Below are 23,577 nucleotides of genomic sequence, written 5' to 3'. Positions count from 1 at the left end.
GTACTACTACAAATAGACTCACGATGTACAAGTGTTGAGCTATAGCCGTTCGGCATCCTATGTAATGAAGGCCATTTGGCAATGAATTCAATAAAGAGGTAATTTAGCCAACTCAGCCCTCACTCTTTTACATTCCTAGCAATGGAACACTCAAGTGTTGAAACCTCAAAGCAGATATATCCAACACGAAACAAAATCTAAGTATGTGTCGATAAGACTATACAAAGAAAGGAACAACCAAACAAGGGCTTATATCCAAACAATAGATCTATTCATACATAGCCAAACATGCATTAATAATATTGCAAACACTCATAAACACCTAAAATCCAAAACTCTCAAGCTTATAACATGGGCACATGTTATACACACATTAGACTACTACATCCAGAATACATGCAGATAGTAAAGACACTGCTATTCATTCTCATCTGAAGCCGAACCCCTGGCAGTATCACTCCGCGTCCTACCATCATCCTCTGCATCCCCAAGATCCTCTTCACCATGCTGAGTCTGTGCATCAGCACTACCTTCATTATCAGACTCATCTTCGCTGCTAGGATCAACAGCAAGGACAAATGTCTCGCCCTTTCGATGATGCTCATCTATATCTTCGTGGTATTTTCGAAGAATGCTCCCATCATCATAACGATCAAGGACGGCCATCCATTTCCTTTTTTCAAAGCGAGCTTCTTGAGCACAGTAGGGTTTAATAGCAAGGTGAAAGGTCGAAGAACTTAAGTATTCTTGCACAGCGGCCTCCCTTTCAGTTGGAATGCTCTTCTCCAGTTCAGAAATCTCAACTAAGGCACCATCCAATTCTCCCCTAACCTTGGATACCTCCAAGGTAGCCACCTCCAACTGTTTTTTAGTTGCCTCAAACAATTTCTTAAGCCTTAGGTTCTCACCATTTCGCCTTTTCAAGCTCTCCATGGTTTCGTCCTTCAGTTGGAGAGCCTGAGTCAAAAGTCCCTTATTCCTTCGGGCCTCGTCCACAAGCTGCTTATTCTCCTTCAGTTTTGCCTTGTACCGCTTAACCTCTTGCAGTCTGTCGTGATACTCGGCCATGACCTGCATGGCAAGACGATCATCACTACCTAAATAATGATAATAAAGAGGAAAAAGTAAGGAAATGACAAAGTAACACTCACATATGAAGACAGCTTCAACATCCGGTCGCAATCCGATTCATCCTTAGCTAAGGGCTCTCCGAGCTCATCGAAGGCGAATCGACGCCCTGCCAAGCAATTGTTGATATCCCCAAAATCCTTTGGCCGCGTGGCAACCCTCAAGTCCTTCCACGGGACACTGCCAGCTCTTTCCTTGCCTTTCCCCTCATGGCGGGAACCAGGATCACTTTCCTGGACAGTGTGCTCCATAGTAAGAGGAGGAGGCAACAGTCGGCTCCCTTCTCCTGCAACTACGGTAGCAGCATTTTCAACGGCCTCGACTCCAGTCTTCCTAAAGGCAGGCCCCTTAAGGACCCCATCTTGGGACTTAGGTCTAACGGATGGTTCCCCTCGGAACTTATGAATTTTCTTATGCGGTAGGATGTCTTCCGAAGGAACTAACACTGGTGCTTTCCTTTTATTGGTGCTAGTCCCTGTTTTCTTGCTTACCTTCTCCACTGCATAAGGAAAATCAAAATAAGAAATACAACTTTCCAAATAAAGTAAGGAATTGAGCTAAGTTTACATGAAGGATACAACTTACTCGATCGTCCCTGGCTCTCGGAAACTAAGGGTTGGAAACCGTACCGACGAAATAAGGGTCGTAGCTTGCTTAAGTGTCTATCCTCTTTGGGCACCCTCAACACCTTCTCTATGTCAGATAGCTCCTGCCCAAACAGTTAGATGGTGCCCCGCGTCACTACATGAAGCAAAGTGTTAGAAGCAAGAAAAGACCACAACAAATAGCAAATAGTACGAACGGTTGATACGTTACAACCTACAGTCTGGAAGTGAGTAAGCACACGTCGCTCAGGCGTGACACCCTTATCATACTCCCAATCATTATACAGAAAGCACCAACGGTTTTTCCATGTGTAGTATGCCTTTTTCTTACCATACACAATACGCTCTCTCTCACTCCGACATGCACACTCGGCATAACCAGTGCATGATTTTGCTGGGCGCATCTTGTAACAGTAACGCCACTGATGGAAGGAAGGCTCACACAACCCACACTCCATCCAAATGATATAAAATCCAATCAAAGTATCCCAGAAACCAGGATTGAGTTGCCCAGGTGCATATCCGATCAAAGATAACATCTTTTGCAACCACGGATGTAAAGGTAGTCTCACCCCTAAAGTCAGTAATATCTGGGTGTAGAACATAACATGACCCTGGGGAGGCTCAGAAGGCCATTCTTCATCATGTACCAAACGTATCCCTACACTACGAGGGATATTACATGACTGCCTTAGCGCCTCAACCTGCTTCTCATTATTTAACAAGTTATTCTTTAGATGGTCTGCTGTGAACTCAGAGCGAACTATGGGTATGGCATCAAAAACAACCCCCTCACCCAACGCCATGGAGGAAGAACTAGCAATAGCTAAAGTTTGATGGTTGGGAAGATCATCCAATGTTTCTCTAGTACAGGACTCTAACAAAGACCCTGAAGACTCCGACATTGCAGACTCAGACTTAGAGCTAAAGCTAGAAGAGCCCTCATCACTAGAACTTCCAGGCTCTGACATCTACAATAAGAAGAAACAAATTCTATCACTACATCCATGATCAAAACATAAGGAAGTTCCTATATTACCCACATGAAGATGGTGCAAAGCGATGCCGGAACCCTTCTCAATCAGAAAGCAATCCGTCTTCCACAGTCACTACAAAACAAGCAAATGAAGACCGTGTCAAGCGCCAAAAAAAAAAAAAAAAAAAAAAAAACAGCTTCATCCAAAAAGCTTCACCCGAAAAGCTTCACCTCCAAAACTTCACCCAAAAAGCTTCATCCAAAAAGTTTCACCCAAAAAGCTTCACCTAAAAAAGCTTCACCCAAAAAAAAAAAAAAACTTCACCTCCAAAACTTCACCCAAAAAGCTTCATCCAAAAAGTTTCACCCAAAAAGCTTCACCTAAAAAAGCTTCACCCAAAAAAAAAAAAAAAACTTCACCTCTAAAAAGCTTCACCCAAACAGCTTCACCTAAAAAAGCTTCACCCACAAAGCTTCACCTAAAAAGCTTCACCCACAAAGCTTCACCAAAAAAACTTCACCCGAAAAGCTTCACTTAAAAAAGCTTCACCTACACAGCTTCACCTAAAAAAGCTTCACCTAGAAAGCTCCCTCTACATACTTTCACCATCAAAGCTTCACCATCAAAGCTTCACCTAGAAAGCTTCATCTACAAAGCTTCATCTACAAAGCTTCACCATCAAAGCTTCACCTAGAAAGCTTCAACACCAAAGCTTCACCTACAAAGCTTCAACACAAAACTTTGCTCCAAATAAACAAATTTTGTTCACAAAACCCAAGATGCCCTTGAACTTGTACAAAAACACTTGGGTAAACATAAACATTTTTTGTTTTACACCCACAAGGGCCCAAAATTTTCCTTCTTATTTATTCACTTATATATGTTCCCAAACATATTATAATAGATCCAACAACAAGCCAAAGTCCCAAGTTTCATAATGGACAAAAGTACAAGCAATTCATCAATAATGAAGGTGCTACAAAAACTGGAATCTGCCCCAAAATAGAAATCCAACCCAAGAGACTTTTTCTCTCTCTCCCTCTTCCGCCTCCTTTCATCTATCAAATTTCTGCAACCTCTGCTCTTCTCCAATGGAGCTGAATTTTGGACACCCTATAGTTCTTGAGCATATGAACAACTTTCAAGAAGGAACCATTTCTGTTTGAGCGACGGAAATTAAAGTGTTGAAGCTCCAAACATGACAGTCGGATTCTTGCAGATTTCGAAGCTGCTGTGATGTTTCGAAGATCTGAAAATATTTAACCATTAATTCATTCTGAATTTTTGATATGTTATGAAAGAGACGATGAGGAACAACTTCAATGAAGAAAGCATACCGATCTGAACAAGAGAAAATAGAGTTTCAAAGCTCACAACAAATCTGACGGGTTGACAGAAAAATAATAACCAGTCATTCATCATACCTGGATTTCTGGAGTTATACTGCTCCGAGGGATCTCAAATTTGGATATGTTGTAGTTCACAAGCTGAGGAACAACTTCAATGAAGAAAGCATGCTGATCTGAGCAAGAGAAAATAGAGTTTCAAAGCTCACAACAAATCTGACGGGTTGACAGACAAATGATAAACAGTCACTCATCATACCTGGATTTCTGGAGTTATACTGCTCCGAGGGACCTCAAATTTGGATATGTTGTAGTTCACAAGTTAAGTAACAACTTCGATGAAGAAAGTATGTTGATCTGAGCAAGAGAAAATGGAGTTTTTGAAGCTCACAACAAGTCTGACGCGTTGATATACAAATGACGAACAATCACTCATCATACCTGAATTTCTGGAGTTGTACTGCTCCGATGGATCTCCAATTCGGATATGTTGTAGTTCACGAGCTAAGGAACAACTTTCATGAAGATGGTTTTGCGATCTGAGCCACAGAAAATGGTGTTATATTGAAGAAAAGCTAAAGGAAGACTAAAGGAAAGCAAAAATGGTAAAGCAAAGTAAAAAAAAAAGCTAAAGGAAGACAAAATCATGGCACATGATAATGAGTCATACCCTACCCCTCATTGGATTCGAATACACCCATCCTCCAAAATCATGACAAAGGCCACATTATAGATATCTGTATAAACATTCCAAAGAAAAAGGGAGGGAGTAAAAAAAAAAAAAAAAAAAAAAAAAAAGGGCCTAGGCCTCCACTTCTTTGGGCCTAGGCCTCCACTTCTTTGGGCCTAACACATCTTCATAACAAAAAACAATATATGAAGAAAGAGCCCTGGGTTACCACTTCGAAAAGAAACAAGTGAAGTTTTCCTACTCATGACATTGACTACTAGCTAGACACCTCATTCGGCAACTCTCTTCGCCTGAAGACTTGGGGGACTCCCACCATATGCTACTGCACCTTGATACTCGGCAGTCTCACAACCACTCAGTGACTTGGATTTTTCAAGTCTCCAACCGAGAAGTTTTCCTCACTCGGGAAATTAAGGGAACACTACCTCAAACTACATGCTTCACTCACAAAGCTTCAACAATACAGGTTTCAACAAAAGCAAAAATTCAAAGAACTTTATGAAGAAGGCTTTGGTGTATTTAACACAATATGTTGAAATGAAGCAAAGCTTATTTATTAATATTTTCGATAAGCCACAAATATGTACATATACATGAGTCAAAATAAACAAACAAAAGGGAGCCTTCACAAAGGTTGCTTAGGGGAAGTCTCAGCAGTCGGTAGAGCCCCAGAAAGAGAAAGCACCGGAGGGTGGTTATCCGGAGCCTCAGTACTTGACAAAACCCCAGAAGGAGGAGGCATTGGAGGTTCATCATTTGAAGCTTCATTACCAGGTACAGCCCCAGAGGACGAAGGCAATAAATGCCTTTGGAACAAACCCACAAACCGCTGATGATCAAGTAAAACCTTACCATCAGATTCCTTCATCTGGTCAAGCTTCCTCTTCATGTTTGTAGCATAGTCATGGGCGAGCCGGTGCAACTGCTTATTCTCATGCTTGAGCCCTCTAATCTCCTGTTTGAGACTCATCACTTCAGCAGCCAATGATTCAACTTGGCGGGTTCTAGCAAATAGGCGTTGGGCCATATTAGACATAGAACCTGCACACTGAACACTAAGAGCCAGAGAGTCCTTAACAGCCAACTCATCAGACCGTTTGGAAAGTAGTCTGTTATCTTTGGGAGTGAGAAGGTTCCTGGCCACCACTGCAGCGGTCATATCATTCTTCATCACAGAATCCCCAACGGTAAGAGGACCAGTAGGGGATATGAAGGATGGGCGCCATATGTTGTCTGGAGAAGGCGTGGCTGTCTCTTCTCCAAGGTTCAAGTCAAAACGACGGTCTGAGGGTCCAGACATTTTCAAATGTGTTGAAGAGGGAAGAGGTCAGACAAATCAAGATCTTAGAAGTGCAAGAAATGAGCTTCTACTGGTAGAGATTCAAGTGTGCTGTGGAACTTAATGCCAGCCTCTATAAAAATCTGCACTCGACGGAGCTTCAGAAATCGAAGAGGCGTTTGCTTTCTCAAAAGCTGGGCTGCTCAGAGACCACGAGGGCCGATCTCAGAAATCGAAGAAGCACCTGCTTTTTCAGCCTCGTCAGCACCTGTCACATGCACACTCAGCTTTGCGGAAATTACGGGCAATCTGTCGAAGATTTTTGGTGAAGTAGAAAGCACGTGAATCTTACTGTTCAATCACCGCTCTCCATATGCACCATCAACTCCTCGGGTACCACATATAACTTTATCAAAGATCTCTGACAAAGTTTAGGCACGAGAATTTCGAAGTTCCAGCTACCCTACTATTACCCATAAGGGTAAAGGAACAGCACCACTGCTTGACAACTGGAAAGTCCCTATGTGTGTCGACCTCCGTGTTTTGCGGCAAGACAGGTTGGCAAGAACGTCCAACCTTTACTCACATTCGAGAAAAGACTCCCAACATAATTACTTTCTCAAAAACCGGAGTAGCACCGTTTTCCGAATCTCGAGAGTCAGATCCTCAACGGGATTGCTTGTTCGAAAACCGAAGAGGCACAACTCTCAGAACTTCGAGAGCCAGATTTCCTTAGATAAATCTTGTCTGTAATCTTCACACGTAACATCAGCTTTCCAGATACCACATACCACTTTTTCAAAGTGCTCTGACAAAATTAAAACACGTGAAGCTGGCAGCTCCCACTACATTGCTGTGACCAAGAAGGGTAAAGGAATAGCATTACTACTTGTTATTGGGAAATCCCTATATACATTGACCTCCCTCCTCAACGGACAGGCAAACCTGCAAAAATGCTCAACCCTTTCTCGCATTCGAAAAGGCACCCTCAACATAACCTCTCGAAATACTCAGCTTTATTTCCCCCCGATAATACCTCAGCAAATAAGCCACACCAAGAACAAGAGTATCTCATATCATCAGGGTCGAAAGCAAGAGTATCCCATATCATGCTTTCTCCCTATCTTTGTCTTTGTCCTTGTCCACACCTGCAGGACAAGGAGAAAGAGAGCAGTCAGTCGGAACCTGAAATCAAACCTCTAATTTGGAACTGACTGCCTGGAGCCTTTGCCTGGTTGCTTACTTAGCATTGCTCTCGAGTACTCATCCTCAACTGCTGTCAAGGTCACGAATTCCACCGGCAAATACCTCATGACAGTTGATCAGATATTGGCTCTTTACACTGAAGCTGCCAAGCGTGGATGAGTCACTATGAAGGAATGTTCTGAAGGACCATTAAAATGCAAAGGTTGCACACCACTTCTGCCATGCAAAAGATTGAAGCAGAAGGTTCAACGGTGAGCTGAAACAGATCACTACAGCACGACACCTTTCCATACCACATTCATTATTCCGTCAACAGCAAAAGTATCCCATATCATCAAGGTCGAACGTACTCTAGATTTGATGGACTTGTTTTGACCCTCAAATTTTTGAGTCGGCCTTATACTCTGAATGGCACCAGAAAACCCTCCAGCACAGTTCAAGAATAAGCTTGTGGAAAGTTACTTCTTCAAAAGCAAAAGTATCTCATATCATCTCTTATCCATTTGCTTCTCCTTATCCTGGCAGTTGAATGAGAGACAAGGAGAAGGAGAACAATCAACCGGAAGCCGAAGTCAAACCTCTGATCCTGGGTTGCTTACTTGGAAGTTTGACTGCTTACCTTGTCTGTCACCTCTTTCGGCAGATCTCCTAGCTCGGCGACTTGGGGGACTCCTACTATAGGCTAAATACACCATTCCCGGATGGAGGAAAGGTACTTCCAGAGAAGGGCAGATGAAGATCAGACCACACTTCGGTACTTAGAAGTTTCGTGATTACTCAAGGGATTGGATCTTGCAAGTCCCCAACCGAGGAGTTTCCCTCACTCGGGAACTTAGGGGAGCACTGTTTGTACCATACTTGACCAATCCCGAAACTACCGAGCACCGGCCAACGCTATACTGTCAAGGACCCAGAAGAGTTCCCCTCCGACCAGGAGGCCAATCACTACTCGACACGTGTCAAGATTAGAAGCCAATCAGAGCGCAGCACTTGTCGACATCAAGAACCAATCATAACATGACACATGTCAATGTGACAAAGCTACAAGTTTTTCTATAAATAGGGGTCATTCCCCCACAATATTGCCTAATGCCATTTTGTGTTAAATCATTCACAAGAACTCACTAAATTGAGAGCTTGATCCTTTGTACTTGTGTAAGCCCTTCACTACTAATAAGAACTCCTCTACTCCGTGGACGTAGCCAATCTGGGTGAACCACGTACATCCTGTGTTTGCTTCTCTGTCTCTATTCATTTACGTACTTATCCTCACTAGTGACGGAAGCAACCAAGCGAAGGTCACAAAACCTGACACTTTCTGTTGTACCAAAGTCTTCGCTGATTTTGTGCATCAACAATATATATATATATGTATGTACTTATATCTTGATTCTAGGAAAATTATACGTGTTTTACAGAGAGGGGTTAGTATGTTGATAAAGAAAATGATTTTGTAAAATATTTGTTTTTGTCCACTCACGTTTTCTGTTTTGCGCCCCTCCATGTTTTAAATAAGCTTGTTGTTGGAGGCTTGAGGACGTCGGCGGTTCTGACTTATCTAATTAATAGTAGGACATTCCTGGTACTGTATAACTAGTACTTGTCCTATTGGACTGCACCTAGACTTTTGTGCTCTGGATAGGAGTGTTTACTGTTGTAACTAACTCCTATCACTCTCGGTTTAGTAGTGCACTCTAGTAATTTATTTTTTTATTTTTTATTTATTTGTATAATTCTTATCCTTATTGCTTCCGCACTGTGCACATGGCTACGTCACTCTCACGTGACGGCCAGCATGCCTTGATCTTGGTCAAGGCGTGTCATTACCTAACTACAATTAATTTCCAATAATTTACCTACAACAATTATATCATGGGTGTAATGTAATATCTTTCTTTACAATGATACAAAATATTGTATGTACCAACAACAAAACGTGCCTAACATAAGTACTTGTACATGGAAAATAATTTACCTATAACAAAAGAAATGCAGTTTGATGTATAAAATCAACAATATTATGTTCCACTCATGTTTATACAACAACAAAACGTGTCTAACATATATAACAATACATAGAAAATAATTTACCTACAAGTTAGAGGAATGTTATTTGATTCAAAATATATAATATGGGTGTAGTATTTTTTTTTTTAAATAATTGGAACAAACTAATTTAACTACCAATTAATATGGGTAAAATTGCTACAAAATATATCACAAAAAGAAAAGAAAAAACTAATTTTCTAGTTTGACATGGATACGGTTAATGCAAACACTTTTTACATTTTATTTCACTTTTTCTACTACTTTTAATTTGGCATAAATTTAGGAATTTGGAAAAGGGACCAGAAAGTATGAGTGGCATGAGTGTAAATAAATTGTATTAATAGGTTAATAGTGTTCCCATATGTTTGCAAGTTTTAAATTTGAGCTTAAACTGGATCTTTAAAGATAGATGAGTTTTTATTCAGAAATAATGAGTTGTAAGGGCCAAAATCTAAAGCATCCATATATTAAAAAAAAGCTATATACACATAAGTACAGATAGGGATAAGATTTCATTGGTGACCAAATATTTTGCAAGTTTTAAAGGAGAAAAAGTCACATAAAAATATGATAATGTCATGTAGGCCTAGTAAGGTTATGAGTTTAGTGTGTATACAATAGAAAAGACCAAAGTATGTTTATTGGATTATGGAGAGCAACGTCTAAAAAGTGATCAAATACCTAAAATGTATGGTAGGATTTTTATTTTATTTTTTATTAAACGATATTATCTACATTAAAAGGGGGTGAGATAAGTTTAGCCTCACAATAGGTTCAATAATGTGGTTAAAATTCGTCATTGGCGAGTTGAACCTAAGACCTCTCACTTACAAGTAAAGATGAATATCATTAGATCATACTACTAAGTGGCAAAATATATGGTAGTATGTTGGATTTGAAAAAAGAAATAAATCAACAAAGGTGCGACAAAAACGACAAGGCTTGAGTTGGGTCAAGTGATGAAGTCACTCCTATAAACCCTCCATAGCGTTTGGGATTTGGCGTTGCAAATTTGCAAATTCCCTCTCCCATTCAATAATGTTTCGAAGCCATTTCGGCATTTCCCATGTGCCTGCATTTTTCATATGGGACTCATCGGCATCCTCCACATATTCCCTTTCCAAAACTCCCAAGTCCAAATCACCTTCCCATGACGGCTTGGTGGGTTGCTGGGTTGGAATTGGGCAACTAATGTACCGACGGGTGAGCATGGGTTAATACACATTATTATACAATCAGATATGGCCGAGTATGGTTGAGAAGAATTTCAAGAATGCATTTTTACCCACTACCGAGTCTATCGTAAATTATGATGTATGCTCATCATACATCTAATTAACTATCACATATCCTTTCAATTGGTTAAGTTAGATAAAAAGACATATGACAGATAATTAGATGAATGGTGAACATACACTATAGCTATGATGGTGAGAGAAAATGCTCTTATATTATAATGCAAAGCATGTTTGTATTTATTGACGTGAAGATGAGAAGCACCACTGTTTATTCATCTTCAAACTAAAGAAACAGAAAGAAAATAATGAGAGAGTTAGAGAAGAAAATTATTTTTATATAAGACAGTTTATCCACACCATTTTTTTTTATCTCTTGCACACCTATCTTTTTATTTGAAATTGAGCAGTTTTTCTCCCATAAGATTAAAAGTAAGTGATTTAGGAAAATAATTAGATCTCGCATATAAGAGTTTAATAAACCTTCGTAACAGTTTAATCTTACATAAAACTCGTTCCAGTAAGATCCGAAATTAAGAAGAGAACTCGAGAAAGAAAAAGCAATCTCAAGATTCCCCAGCACAAGACGCCAACACCATTCCCATTATAAAAAAGGAAAGTTGGCGTGTTTGGTGGAGACTGAAACGTTTGCCTTCAGATTGTCTCCTATATAGAAAACCAATAGTAGAGATTACAAGAGATTTTTCATTGTGATGAGTATACGGGATAAAATATTATGTGTCATTAAATAAATTGTGAGATATGTGTGCTAAAAAGTTAATAAAAATTAAAATTTCTCACCACTCTTATTAAAACACGTGATGTACCACTTGTATTCCCGTCATAACTAAAATTTTTTCAGAGATTACATATAATCATTGAAATCATTGGAGTTTTAAATACTGATTAAGAATGACTCACTGAGCTTATGGTCCACGGATCAGTACTCAACTATTCTCTCTCTATTTATTTCCCAAAAAACCACAAAAAAAGTAATCTTAAAAAAGCCAAAGCCAAATGGGCTTGTTGTTTATTTGTTTATGATCAACTTGTGAAAACGACCATGCCCAATAATGTAGTGTACTTGTTAAAGTGCTCCTAGGTTAGTACTAATCATAGTTTAATTAACGTGGTCCGTATGGTTTTTTTTATGTGATTAATAATATGAGAATCTGGCTGGCAATTGGATTAAACTCTAATTATCCTATCATTATTCATGCTAAATTACAAAAATGCATGCCGTCATGAACATGATTTGAAGTTTGGATGGGATCATATCTAGTTCCTACTTCCTAACTATCAAGGTGTTGTTTACATATAATAGACATTATTAGGTAATGAATTACTTGTATGTATAGAACAAATGCTACGTGCTAAGTTGCAACCAATAGATCGTGGGACTTGTTAATATGGAAAATGTATCCAAATCCAAGGATCATTGGATTTGTATGTACGTATATATATGTATATAGGAGGTCTTTAAGGGAAATGATTCTTTTTCTTTTTCTTTTTTATAAAAAATGAGATTAGTTGTGGAGTCTACACTACATCGAACTTTAACGGTCCAAATCGTTTGTTTTTCAAGTTGCACCTCATATATCATCTATAGAAAATATTAGCCAAATTATAAATATTTTGAGGCATCTAATTAAGTTCAAACAAATTGACGAACACTTTGTTCTAAAAAAAAACATTGAAATTTCATCGTGATAATTAAATAGGCAAATGATTTCAGATTGAATTAAATTTTTACAAGGATGATCTATGAATCAAGACTTATAAAATAAATGGTTCGGATCGTTAAACTTCAATACATATATGTTGAGATAGGATAAAGGGACAGATTTTGACAAACATTTTTACACTCCTTTATAGTCTTTAGACCTTACAAAATCCAACGGTCTTGACTAAGAGTGATGCGGATATTTTTAAACATTAAATGACTTGGATGATGATGTGGATTTTAACTAATAAGAAAAACACTATAATTCATATTGTCAGGATGATAAAAATTTATAGATGTCTAATTTTATTCATATGCGTATTCTTTTATATTTGTTTTTTTTTACAGGTGCAGAAGTAATGACTGAATGCTTTATTTCAAGTGCAGAGTAATTTAATTGTATAATTCAAGTAAGGTGGCGATCTCTAATGCTTTATTTCATTGGCATACCGATTATAACATATGTAAATGACTAAATGTTTAAAATGCAATACAATTTTACTTAAGATCACATACTTAGGAGCGCATAATGACAGCGATTAAGAAAAGACTTCGTGCATGTGCGTTAGCTCGTGCAGAAAGATTAATAGAAATAAATAAATGATTACAAAGAATTTACTCCTAAACACTACTAAAAAAGAGAAAATTAATGAAAATGGTTTGAAAACTTTGAATTTTAATGATAAAGACAAAATAAGGGTAAAGTAAATAGTACCGGAATTAACTTTTTAGTATAAAAATATGATTTTTCGTTAAAGTGAACAGAGGTAAATTAGTTGTACAAACACCTTTATTGTCGTCATAACCATGTTTGATACAAATCCCTTATTCGATTTTTACATAGACAAAATAACATAATAATAGATTTTGAAAGTGGTGTGTAGGCTCCGTCACACATAGGAAAACACAAGAGATTATACTTGACTGGCGTGTCCACAAGATACACATCTTTTGGATGGACCTGGTATCTCTGCCCTCCCACTTCTTATACATTTTCATCCCTTCTTATTTGTGCGATCACGGTTAAATCATGTTAACATTTTATATTACTATTGTTTTTTGTCTTATTATCTTTATAAAAAAAATCAATATAAAATGTTGACGTGGTTTAACCGTGACCGCACAAAATAGGAGAATATGAGAGTGTACGGAAAGTGGGAGGTCAGAGAAGCCGGTCCCTTTTGGATTCCCTTTTTTTTTCCTTATTCTTCAACCAAAAAAAAAAATATTATTTATAGAGATGTGCTATCCAACTCTTTTTACTTTTCACACATTCCTTCTTAATTTATGTCATTTGATATTATTTAATGCAGTCGATCCGATGATTGCAAATAAGAGAGTGTGTAGAAAGTAAAAATGAGTGTGTAGATAGCATATCCCTATTTATATTACAAGCGTCGAGAAAATTGAAGTAATGACTCCAGTTGAGTTAAGTTATTGCTACAATTTTTCTCATTTAGTTTTCCATTTTTGCTCCTTCATTTCAGCCTCACGTGCGTGCATGTGACTCATTTGAACGGAAGTCTTACGGAGTTGAGGAAAATAACTAAAGCTGCATGTTTTGATGAGTTAAGGTAACAATAATCATGAATTTTTAATTAAGAGAGCATCACTTCAATTAGTTAAAATTGATAAACTATTGTTACAATTTCCTCTGCCGAAGCATGGTATTAGAGAGTGGGTCCACCCCACTTTGATTGGTTGAGAGAATTGCAGCAGGAAGAGCAGCAGCAAATCAGCAGGCTGGGGAACCTGGTTAGGTTTGGAACCAAACTTGCAGATCTCCCGAGCCTCCCAGGATACGCGTCTTCACCTGATTGGCAGCGTTTTAGAAGTGACTTTATAGTGTAATACCATAGTTTTATCTTCATTTATTAATTTTCGAAGGGGACAATCGAAACAAAATTGAGAGTTGGGACATGGGTTTCCGTAATTACGATTGTAGGACTTTTATATCTTTTTAATAAGCATAAAATCCAAACTCATAATTTTCCTTAGATTCATAATTTTACAAAAAATAATTACGACATTTTCAAGAGAATATAAACTCGAGCGCATAAGAAGAACATACATAACCTAACTAATGTGGTTATACCTGATAAACTTTTTAGGTCTAATATTGTTCATCACTAACACGACAATTGTTGGCCCAGCTTAACCACTTATTATTAAGTGTTGGGTTTGATCACAACAACATCGATGACATAAAGAATTGAAATCTATCAAATATTAATAGGAGTTTTAACGAAAAACCCACGGTACTGTTCACTTTAATTAAAAATCATATTTTTACACTAAAAAGTCAAACCTATTACTATTCACTTTACCCTTTATTTTGTCTTTATCGTTAAAACTCAAAGTTTTCAAGTCATTTTCATTAATTTTCCTAATATTAATTGTATATTAGGTAATGCTAGAGAGACTAAATTTTTAAACTAAATTATGTAAAGTAAATAATATTGTTGTTGATGGTTGAATTATTACTTAAGTGTTAACAAGTTTATTTCTTATTGATGACATATGATTTTGTTTGCAAATTTAATCTTTTTGGTATTATCTTTGTATCCAATTGGCACTTGTGTATTGTTTGAGATGATTAATGAAATACCAATCTGTTTGTTAAAAAAATAAATAAAATAAATAAATAGAGGCGTGAAGTGAAAAGATAACTTTGTTGACTTTCTTAGTCTTTTAAAGTAAGGTTGATGTGTACTTTTCTCTTTCAGTACCAAATGCATCACATTATGAATGAGATGGTAAATATTACATTACACTATGTGCAATATGTTAAATTGAAAGGAAATTGTGTTTTAAGATGAAAGAAAACATCCTAAAAATTATGGATCTAATTCATACACAAAACCAAAAGTCCTTTCAAGCGAAAACATATGTAAACCGACACCTAAGAGATTTTTCATGTACCTATCATATAGATCTCGTATGTAAATCCACACAAAACTAATATTGCTTTAGACTCTAGAAAAAGTTGATTCTTAAATTCTAAAAGTTTAATCATTATTACATAGACGAGTCGATAGACTGTATTAGAGATAAATCTTACACATGTCTTACATGTTAACAATTCATATCTTTTATTCACATGAAATTACCAAATAAGGGGTGGGTGGGGTGTTAAAAGGCAACTATTATTAATTAAACAAGATTCAATAACCGTGACTTTACAAGAAATTATGAAGTGGTTGCGTATCAAATGAGAAAAATGTGGTTATACACGTTGCAGAGAAATTAAAGAAAGATTACCTAGTGACAATCGCCTAATAAGAGTAATGAGACTTTATCGAGCGAGAAACTTGCATGCAACATTTGGTTGTGTACAACAAAGTGATTCAAGTGATGCAGAGAGATGAGTACCAACAACTCTATTACAGTTATAGATGTGGTCAATGAATTAAACAGTTATATTAGAGATGTGGTGAGTAAGTTAAACGATTTTATTACAGTTAATTAAATAACTATAACAGAGATGTTGTCAGCAATGTGCTCAAATCGCAAAAATACCTCAATTCCGGCAGCAATTGCAGATTAATTGCATCATCAATCACCACCAACATGACCAATAAACAAACCATAATTAGGATATGAGGAAACACACAAGCAAATCCCAAACTGAATCCAAAATAAAATAAATAAAAAATAAAAATAAAAATTAGAAAATAACAGGTGGATATGGATTTTATACTATTATACGACAATTAACAATATATTAAGGGAGCTAAAATATTTACACACTGAGAGGGGGGTCCGAGCGTGACTGTCAAATCTACATATACTCTCTCTCTCTCTCTCTCTCTCTCTCTCTCTCTCTCTCAATTTTTCAGAATTCAGAGGTGTTGTGTTCTGTTTTCTTCTCCTCTCTTTCTGTTCCGGAGATTCGATTCAATCGCCGATCTTTTGCAACGTTTTCTCGGATTCCGTCGTCGTCTTCCTCCTCTTTCATTCAATCTCTGTCTTTTCCCAGACTAATGTTCCAGATTTCCAAGGTACGAATTTTATAATATTTTATTTTGAGTATTTGGAAAACCGGATTGAATAAAAAAAAACAGAAAAGGATGTCTCTTTTCTTTTTTTAGCTGAATTATATGTGTTTTTTTTTTTGTATATTGAATTTATGGGTTTTGTTCAATTTTCTTCTGCAAACACATTGACCATATCGGGTTCTTGTTTTTCATCCAAAGTTCTAATCTTTCTTGTTGGATTTTTGGAGTTTTTGGTTCTTCCCAAAATTTGGATTGTGAAGATATTTGTATTGTTGGTGTTTGCAATTTTATAATTATTTATTAAAGGCATTATTCTTTTTCTTAGTTTATTTAGTATTGTTTTCCACTTCTGGAGTTTTTATTCTTCTTCAACTGCAAATTTTCATGCGCCTCTGATTTCCCAATTAGTCCATGTTTCTGCTTTTTTTTTTCTTTCAATTTCTTGTAAAAACCCAATTTAGAAATTTTATATTTTGGTTGATAACTTAACCCAATTGGGGTATTTAATTTATTTATTTGGGAATTAACGGATTTAATTTAGTTCTTGTATTTTTGTGGGTAAGGATCAAAGAATGCTGTTTGTGTGTGCAGTAGTCGTCCTCTCATGGCCTCATCTTCTTTGCATCATTGACTTGAGTTTTTTTATTTTTAATTTAATTTTTGGGTGTTTGAGATTCTTCTTTGGGAACTCTGAGCCTTAGGTGGGTTTTTTCTTAGTACATATTAAAAGGTTCCTTTTTATGGAAATGGGATCTGCCTTTTCCCATCTCATCATAAATAATGCAACAACAATAATAGTAAATAATAATAATAACAGCAAAACTCATGTCTGTTATTTGATTCTCCTGTGAAAAAGAACCCTTGGAGGTCAATATTTTTTCCACATAAATTGTCTCATGTACGCTTACGTCCGGCAAGTGGTTCTCGCACTCTTTTTTTGTCTCTGGACACTCGTTAAAGTATAACCAAGGAACAAAACCAAGGTAGATAAGGTAGATAACGCAGAAGATGAAAACGAGAATACGGAAATCACTATCCTACATTTTCTTAGCGTGTTTTGGTCATTAGTGCAAAGCATGTTCAGATAAGAGGTTATAATTAAGGGTGCGTTTGTTTGCTAGCTTTTAGTGGATTGGCCTGAAAAAGTTAGGTAAGTCTTAAACAAAACTAATGAAAAGGGGAACTTTTCTCCTTTAGTGAGAGCCTTTCTCACCGACTGTATGAGTGACTCTGTATTTGATATTTTGCATCACCGTTGGCTCTTGCCATGGCAAGGTCGGTGGCAGTCCCTTGATTTTCCTTTGTCTTGTTCTTTTTCTTTCTCTGGCGGTTTTTTGTAATAACCTTAGCCCCGTTTCCTTCCTGGTACTTTGTTTGACTCTGTTTTCATCATCTCGAGCCTCAAATCAGGTTCACCCGTTTCATCCATCTCATTCGGTCATTTCCCCCATAGCTCCATTTTCTTTCCATCAATCCTAATTTCGATTTCGCCAGTTTTCACCGCGATTTGTCGCTGTTCCATGGGAGGGTGTGTAGAGCTTTGGCTCGGGTGTTTGCACCATCACCTTTGTTGACCCTTGTTGTTTCTTCCCATTGTTCATCCTTGTTGGCGCTGTCGTTCGTGGGATCTCTCTTCCCGTGGGCTTCCTTTGTTCTATGGTGGCGATCGTTTTGGTAGTTTGTGGAGGATGGAGCGACTTTTTTCTTCCTCAACTCTGGGACTCGAGATGGTGTGATGGCAGGTCCTTGTGGCGGAGATAGCTTCGAATTGTTGGGAGGTGTTGGCGGCAGGAGGAGCAACTACAGTAGCTGTGATTTAGGGTTTCTTTTGTTGTGTGGTGTGTTTGTGCTGGGTCCTAATGCTTTCTTTAGGCTTTGTCTGTGTGTTTTAGGGTCCATTTTTTCTTTTTTTCTTTGTGTGTATTTAAGCCCTTTTTATGTTTTGTTTATTTATGGGTAATGTATTTCCCTTTCTCCAAAAAAAAAAAATTAAAAATTTTGATTTTTAACGATAAAAATAAAATAAAATAAAAGTAAATAATACTAAGACTAATTTTTAATATAAAAATATAATTTTTCAGTAAACGAACGACTCTTGTGGTCATTCGTCGGACCAAATTTAACGGGATTAGGAGGGACTCACTAAGATCGAGACCCCCGGAAAGCAGAGGACTGCTAAGCCGCCCTCTAATCACGTCCTCTCCCTTCTCCTACGCACCCTCGCACATCAGCCGCAGCAGCTGCTCCCTCGTCGTCGTCTTCTCCTTCGCACCTTCGCCCTCACCCTTCTCCTTCCTTGTCGCACCTCCGCGTAGACGTCCAACATGTAGACGATCGACGACGGACCTGCGTCGCTGCCGATGGTCTTCGTTTGCTGCTTTCTGCCGCGTCGTGAAATCGGAGTCCCAGCAAAGGAAAAGAAATACAAGGAGGGAGTCAGAGTGTGATCTGAAGACGAACGATTCTGCGTTGGATTTGGGTGCCCTAGCTTTCTGAATTCTGAATTCGGTAACGTTTTCTGGTCTTTCACGCCGATCTGTTGAATGGAAGTTGGGTAGAGATGCTTGACGGACTCAGAATAGCTGAATAACTCGTCAGAGGTGACTCGACTCTGCCTCCTTTTTCTACATAATATTGATTTCTCTGAAATGTTTGATTTCTTAATGTCCATTTGCTGGGTTGGTGGATTGGACTGCCATCTTAGTTTGTGTAATTTAGGTTTTGCTTCATTTGGAATTTACAACTCTAATTGGGGTTGGGTTTTTGGGATGTCTTCCGTTTTCCTTTTTTTGTGTTCAATTTTGGTTAATTTCCTTCAAATTTCGGAAATTTCCATCTCGTCAATCGTTTCTTAGATTTGATAGGGTCATTTGTGCAGTGATATTTAGCCGATTTCCTGAAATCTTGGTGATTCGGGTTGAAAGTCCGGCTTCATATATTTTGATGCTGATATGAATCTTTGAACAGTTTTTTTTTTTTTTTCTTTTTTTTTTTCTGATGAGTTTATCATAAATTGTTAATTAATTGCTTAAAGTTAGGAGCTTTCAGTGGCATTCAATCAACATAAACATACTTATGCTAATGATTTTTACTAAAGCACCTACTCATGTTCCTCTTAGGATTCTCTCTGTAGATGATGGTATTGTTCTCAAATCCGTTAACTTTCTCCTTCATCGGAATAAGGTGGATTTCATCAAACAGTTCAACGAAAAGCTTGTAAAGGAAGAAAATGAGAACCTTCACATTTTTTATGCGAGGACTTTCTGATATCTTGCAGAAGTACTATAATTTATCCATTTGGATTTGTACGTCTGACTGATATCTGAATTCTTTCCTTGTGTCTGTGTTGAGCTTGAGAACTTAAAATAGAAAAGAAATTAATGTAGAACAACAATTTTGTCCCTGTCGAGCAAGCACCAAACTGAGGGCTTTACTATTTTCTTTATCCTGCTTCTTAGTCCGATAGTGCACCAAATGTTTCACTAAGTCAGTTCATTTTATTAAAAAAAAAAGCATCTTTCTCCAATATTTCTTATTGGGGTTTCTTTGTTTGAATCATCATTCTTTTGTTCTTGATTATGCAGGACTGGTTCTGATCTGATCCTAATTTTTCCGAGTCCTCAGAAAATAAAAGAATTTAATTTAATTCAATCAATGGAGGGTGACACATTCTCAGGGCTTGGCAATGGCAGCACACAAATTGATGGAAAGGTTCTGCAGACATTTCAGAAGAGCTTTGTGCAAGTGCAGAATATCTTGGACCAAAACAGGGTGCTGATAAATGAGATTAATCACAACCATGAGTCCAAAATTCCTGACAATTTAAGCAGAAATGTGGGTCTGATCAGAGAGCTCAACAACAACATCAGGAGAGTAGTTGATCTTTATGGTGATCTCTCAAGCTCATTCACCAAATCCATGGATACTTCTTCTGAGGGAGGGGATTCCAGTGGGGCTTTGAAGTCTGATGGAAAAGCTGGGCACAAGAGAATTAGGCCTTCTTAGAGAGAGAGTGAGAGAGATTATAATTGGTCTTCCTAATTCTTTTGCATGTTGAGATGGTAGGAAAAAAAGGGAGAAAAATTGATTAGATTCTGTAAACTCTGCTGTATCTGTTAGGTAATAATTTCCCAGAATTGCTGTTTCACTGTAAGTCTTTGTAACTGTGGATCTAATTGAAGAGAAAAAAAAGTTAAGCTTGTTTGTGTAATTTCGTTTCTTCTTAATTGGTAATAAAAGTTTATTTTTGCCCTTTTACTCATCAGTTCTTTGCCTGTATCAACCTTTTATGTCTTGTGTTTTCCATCTTTTCTTAATCCGAGCGATATTCTAATTAATTAATCAATTATATATCACCAAAGTGGCTTTTTACTACAGTGGTGGAAAACATTTAAACCTTTGCATGACAGCATGAGTTCGAACTAACTTAGGTTCAGAGGGAGAAGCACGGGTCAAATTATTTAGGGAATTAAAGAGTGCTGATATATTCCTTAAGAGCTGTAAAGCTTTTATTTAACTTTTGTTGTTTGTCAAAAGGACTGAAAATTTGGTAAGTGTCAATATATGAATCTCATTTTTTGATGAAGGGATCAAGATTAACTTTTGATGCAAATTCTTCCACAAAAAGAAAAACCCTTTATTCCCCTTTTTCTCAAAGTTTTCTTCTTGATTTTAACTAAGGGCTGAAGTGTGGAGAGATAGAGAGTTGCCAAAGTTTTCTGCTTCCCATGAAGCCAAAACTGCTTTTCCCACACTTCTTTTTGCTATTTTTATGGATTTTGCTATTGTTTTCAGCTGTGGAATGCGGAGAAGTAGTGTTTGTGTACATAATTGTACAGGCATATGATATACATCTGTGTGAAGATGCTCTGAAATAATTGGAAGAAAAATCAGCTTTTAGACTAATCTTTTGGTTCCCAATCACACACCACCACAACAACAGAATCTCCAGATAAGAGTTGATGAGCTTTTTTGACCATTTTTCTTTTATTTTTTAATTTTTTATCATATTTGTTGCAGTGACGGTTCTTTTCACAAGTACTTTAAAACAAGATAGCATTTTCTCCTCTTCTAAATCTCCTCTCCTTCTATCTTACTTTTCTCTTCTTTTTTTTTCTACAAAGAAGTTAACATAAGGTATAACGTGACTTAATCATGATTGCTTTAATAAGAAAGAATTAAAGAGAAGAGAATCTTACTCTCTAAAACAAAGCATTATAGTTCCAAGAGAAGAACAGATATTAATAAACAGTGATTCCCAACAACATGACAAGGGCCCCAAAGCTTACTCTCTCTTTCGGAGATGGAGCTCAACTTCTCCATGCTTATGTTTTATCCCCACTCTCATAGATAGTTCTATGAAAGATGTCATGTTATTAATATTTCAAATCAATTACGTACTGTTATACTAAAAAAATAAAATATTTGAATAATAAAACAAAGACAAGTAGAAATATATGAATGACTTTAGATAACCCCAACATGACATTGAGATATACACACGCTATTCTTATTTCCCCTAATGAGGAAAATTTTGCATTGAAACCGAGTGTGTATTTTCAATAAATGGCGGATTCAAGATTCGAACTTTGGGAGGTCCCAATATTAAAGTACAAGCATTTTAGATCGAAACATAGCGTACATCATGAAAAAAAAAATCAGATTATTCTCTGAAGTATGTCACAAAAAACTTAGTGAGCTTGTTGTCGCCAATCAAATCATATTACACATATGTAAAAAAATATGACAAATATCTGCTGAAACAATTTGATGAGTTATAACGAGAGACGTCATTTAATGTTGTCGACCCAACCTGTCGTAGTTCCAATGTACATCTGCCCGTGCTCCCAGTTGATCTACCTTCTATTATTTGACGCGTGTCATATGAGAGATACTGATATAGATATTATACATCCCCTTACCTTTGCATTATTTTATCGCCTTTAAGCAATAAATGTCCTTTTAAGACTATTTTGATGTTGATGATTCCTTGGCATCTGTTTCTCTTTCTCTCATTGAGTACATGTTTCTGTCGATGGACCCATTTATCCTGCAACCTAATTCCCTGATCTTTAGAGTGGGGGCCCACACCAGTGATTGCTGCAAATAGCTTGAATATTCAATAGAGAGGTGAGATTAACTGAAAAATAAATTTAAGGTACGTATTTTGTATACGCTCACTTGATTGCGTTCGATATAGATCGTATCGGTATACGTTAGGTCTAATCGTACTTCATGTTGTATTCGTATATAGTATTATGTCGCGTGTGTGGCATTGAAATATTTTATACTTATGTAATTAGGGCATTTCCCAATAAAGATCGTATCTTTGTTCATATTACTGTATAATTCTCATGTATAAGAACGATAAACTTTCAATGATGGGAAAATGAGTCCCTCATTATAGACCTTGCCAAATAATTCTAAAGTGCTTCATCAATAGGGAGATATCGAGATTATGTTGTGTGCTCTAATTTTGCTATATTCAACTTGACACAGTTTCATGTTGTTTTACTATATGATATTCGTTTAATTGTCCATAATTATTAGAAAAGATTCATCTAAATTTTTCCTAAGATCACACTAATCCTTGTAACCAAAACACGGTATGTCTCATGTCGAACTAAACTTCATAGAATAAACATCAACAATGAAAACAACAGCTAATCAAGTTATCAACAATATTAAACATAGAACGATCACATGTGCTAATTATAATTAGTCACAATAATCTTGATCGCACCGTCACGAGCCGGCCAACAATGCGAATAAAAAAGTACTTTTGCTTAGTAATCCACTTGATCAAGTTTAATATATAAACTAACGCAATTATCCTGCTAAACAATGACCGTACAATTAATTAACAAATATAGAAGGGTTTGTTAATTGTTGAAGGGGTGTGCTATTCATACACTCTTTTTTACTTCTCACACACCATTTGTTAATTTCTATCCGTTAATTTTCTTTAATTTATCCGATTCGACGGTCAAAAATCAAAAAAATATGAGAGAAATAAAAAATAGATGTGGATATCATAGCTTTGTTAAAAATTAAGGTAATCATGAAGGGCCAGAAAAGTAGAATATGAGATAAGTGGTCCCCCAATAAGCCAGGCCAGACAAATAAAACATTGCTATAACACGTAACATGTGCAGCCCTGCAGTGGGAATCTACTTTTCTGCCCATTCCCCCTTTTGGGTTGGGTTCCTTGCATTTCCAGCGAACTGCAGGTTGGAAAGGAGCCCATAATGTCTCGTTTTGCCCTTATTGGCAAACCTTTACTATATTCTTTTAAATCGATTAACAAGTGGCAATGAGTCACAACTCACAATTTAATATCG

The 23,577-nt window shown here is 37.0% G+C and overlaps 3 protein-coding genes across 9 annotated transcripts; 1 reads left to right on the top strand and 2 right to left on the bottom strand.

Moving 5' to 3' along the window:
- Positions 1 to 1,097: 1,097 nt before the first annotated feature.
- Positions 1,098 to 1,845, bottom strand: LOC139192283 (uncharacterized). Its single transcript, XM_070814153.1, has 2 exons — positions 1,714 to 1,845; positions 1,098 to 1,627 (listed from the first exon to the last, which is right to left on the bottom strand). Coding segments are annotated over exons 1-2 (531 nt in total). The 5' UTR covers positions 1,715 to 1,845.
- A 1,709-nt stretch (positions 1,846 to 3,554) lies between these two features.
- Positions 3,555 to 4,817, bottom strand: LOC139192149 (uncharacterized). 6 transcript variants are annotated; one of them, XR_011576016.1, is made up of 5 exons: positions 4,727 to 4,817; positions 4,498 to 4,595; positions 4,316 to 4,413; positions 4,135 to 4,232; positions 3,555 to 3,959 (listed from the first exon to the last, which is right to left on the bottom strand). XR_011576016.1 is itself a non-coding variant. In XM_070813590.1 (4 exons), the coding sequence occupies exons 1-4, from the start codon at positions 4,755 to 4,757 to the stop codon at positions 3,852 to 3,854; spliced, it is 330 nt and encodes a 109-aa protein (XP_070669691.1). In that variant the 5' UTR covers positions 4,758 to 4,796; the 3' UTR covers positions 3,555 to 3,851. The 6 variants fall into 6 exon arrangements, 2 of the variants coding, with proteins under 2 accessions (XP_070669691.1, XP_070669692.1); XR_011576017.1 differs by having other exon boundaries at positions 4,732 to 4,796; XR_011576015.1 differs by lacking the exon at positions 4,727 to 4,817 and having other exon boundaries at positions 4,498 to 4,719.
- An 11,282-nt stretch (positions 4,818 to 16,099) lies between these two features.
- Positions 16,100 to 20,447, top strand: LOC103400861 (protein ELF4-LIKE 3). Of its 2 annotated transcripts, none has more exons than XM_008339546.4 (2): positions 16,100 to 16,240; positions 19,822 to 20,447. In XM_008339546.4, the coding sequence occupies exon 2, from the start codon at positions 19,892 to 19,894 to the stop codon at positions 20,240 to 20,242; it is 351 nt and encodes a 116-aa protein (XP_008337768.1). In that variant the 5' UTR covers positions 16,100 to 16,240; positions 19,822 to 19,891; the 3' UTR covers positions 20,243 to 20,447. The 2 variants fall into 2 exon arrangements, with proteins under 2 accessions (XP_008337768.1, XP_008337767.1); XM_008339545.4 differs by lacking the exon at positions 16,100 to 16,240 and adding an exon at positions 18,328 to 18,837.
- Positions 20,448 to 23,577: the final 3,130 nt, after the last annotated feature.

Source organism: Malus domestica, chromosome 15 (genome assembly GCF_042453785.1).
Source record: "Malus domestica chromosome 15, GDT2T_hap1".
NCBI lineage: Eukaryota > Viridiplantae > Streptophyta > Magnoliopsida > Rosales > Rosaceae > Malus > Malus domestica.
Note: the sequence above shows the minus strand (reverse complement) of the source record. Positions and strands in the feature narration are given on the sequence as shown.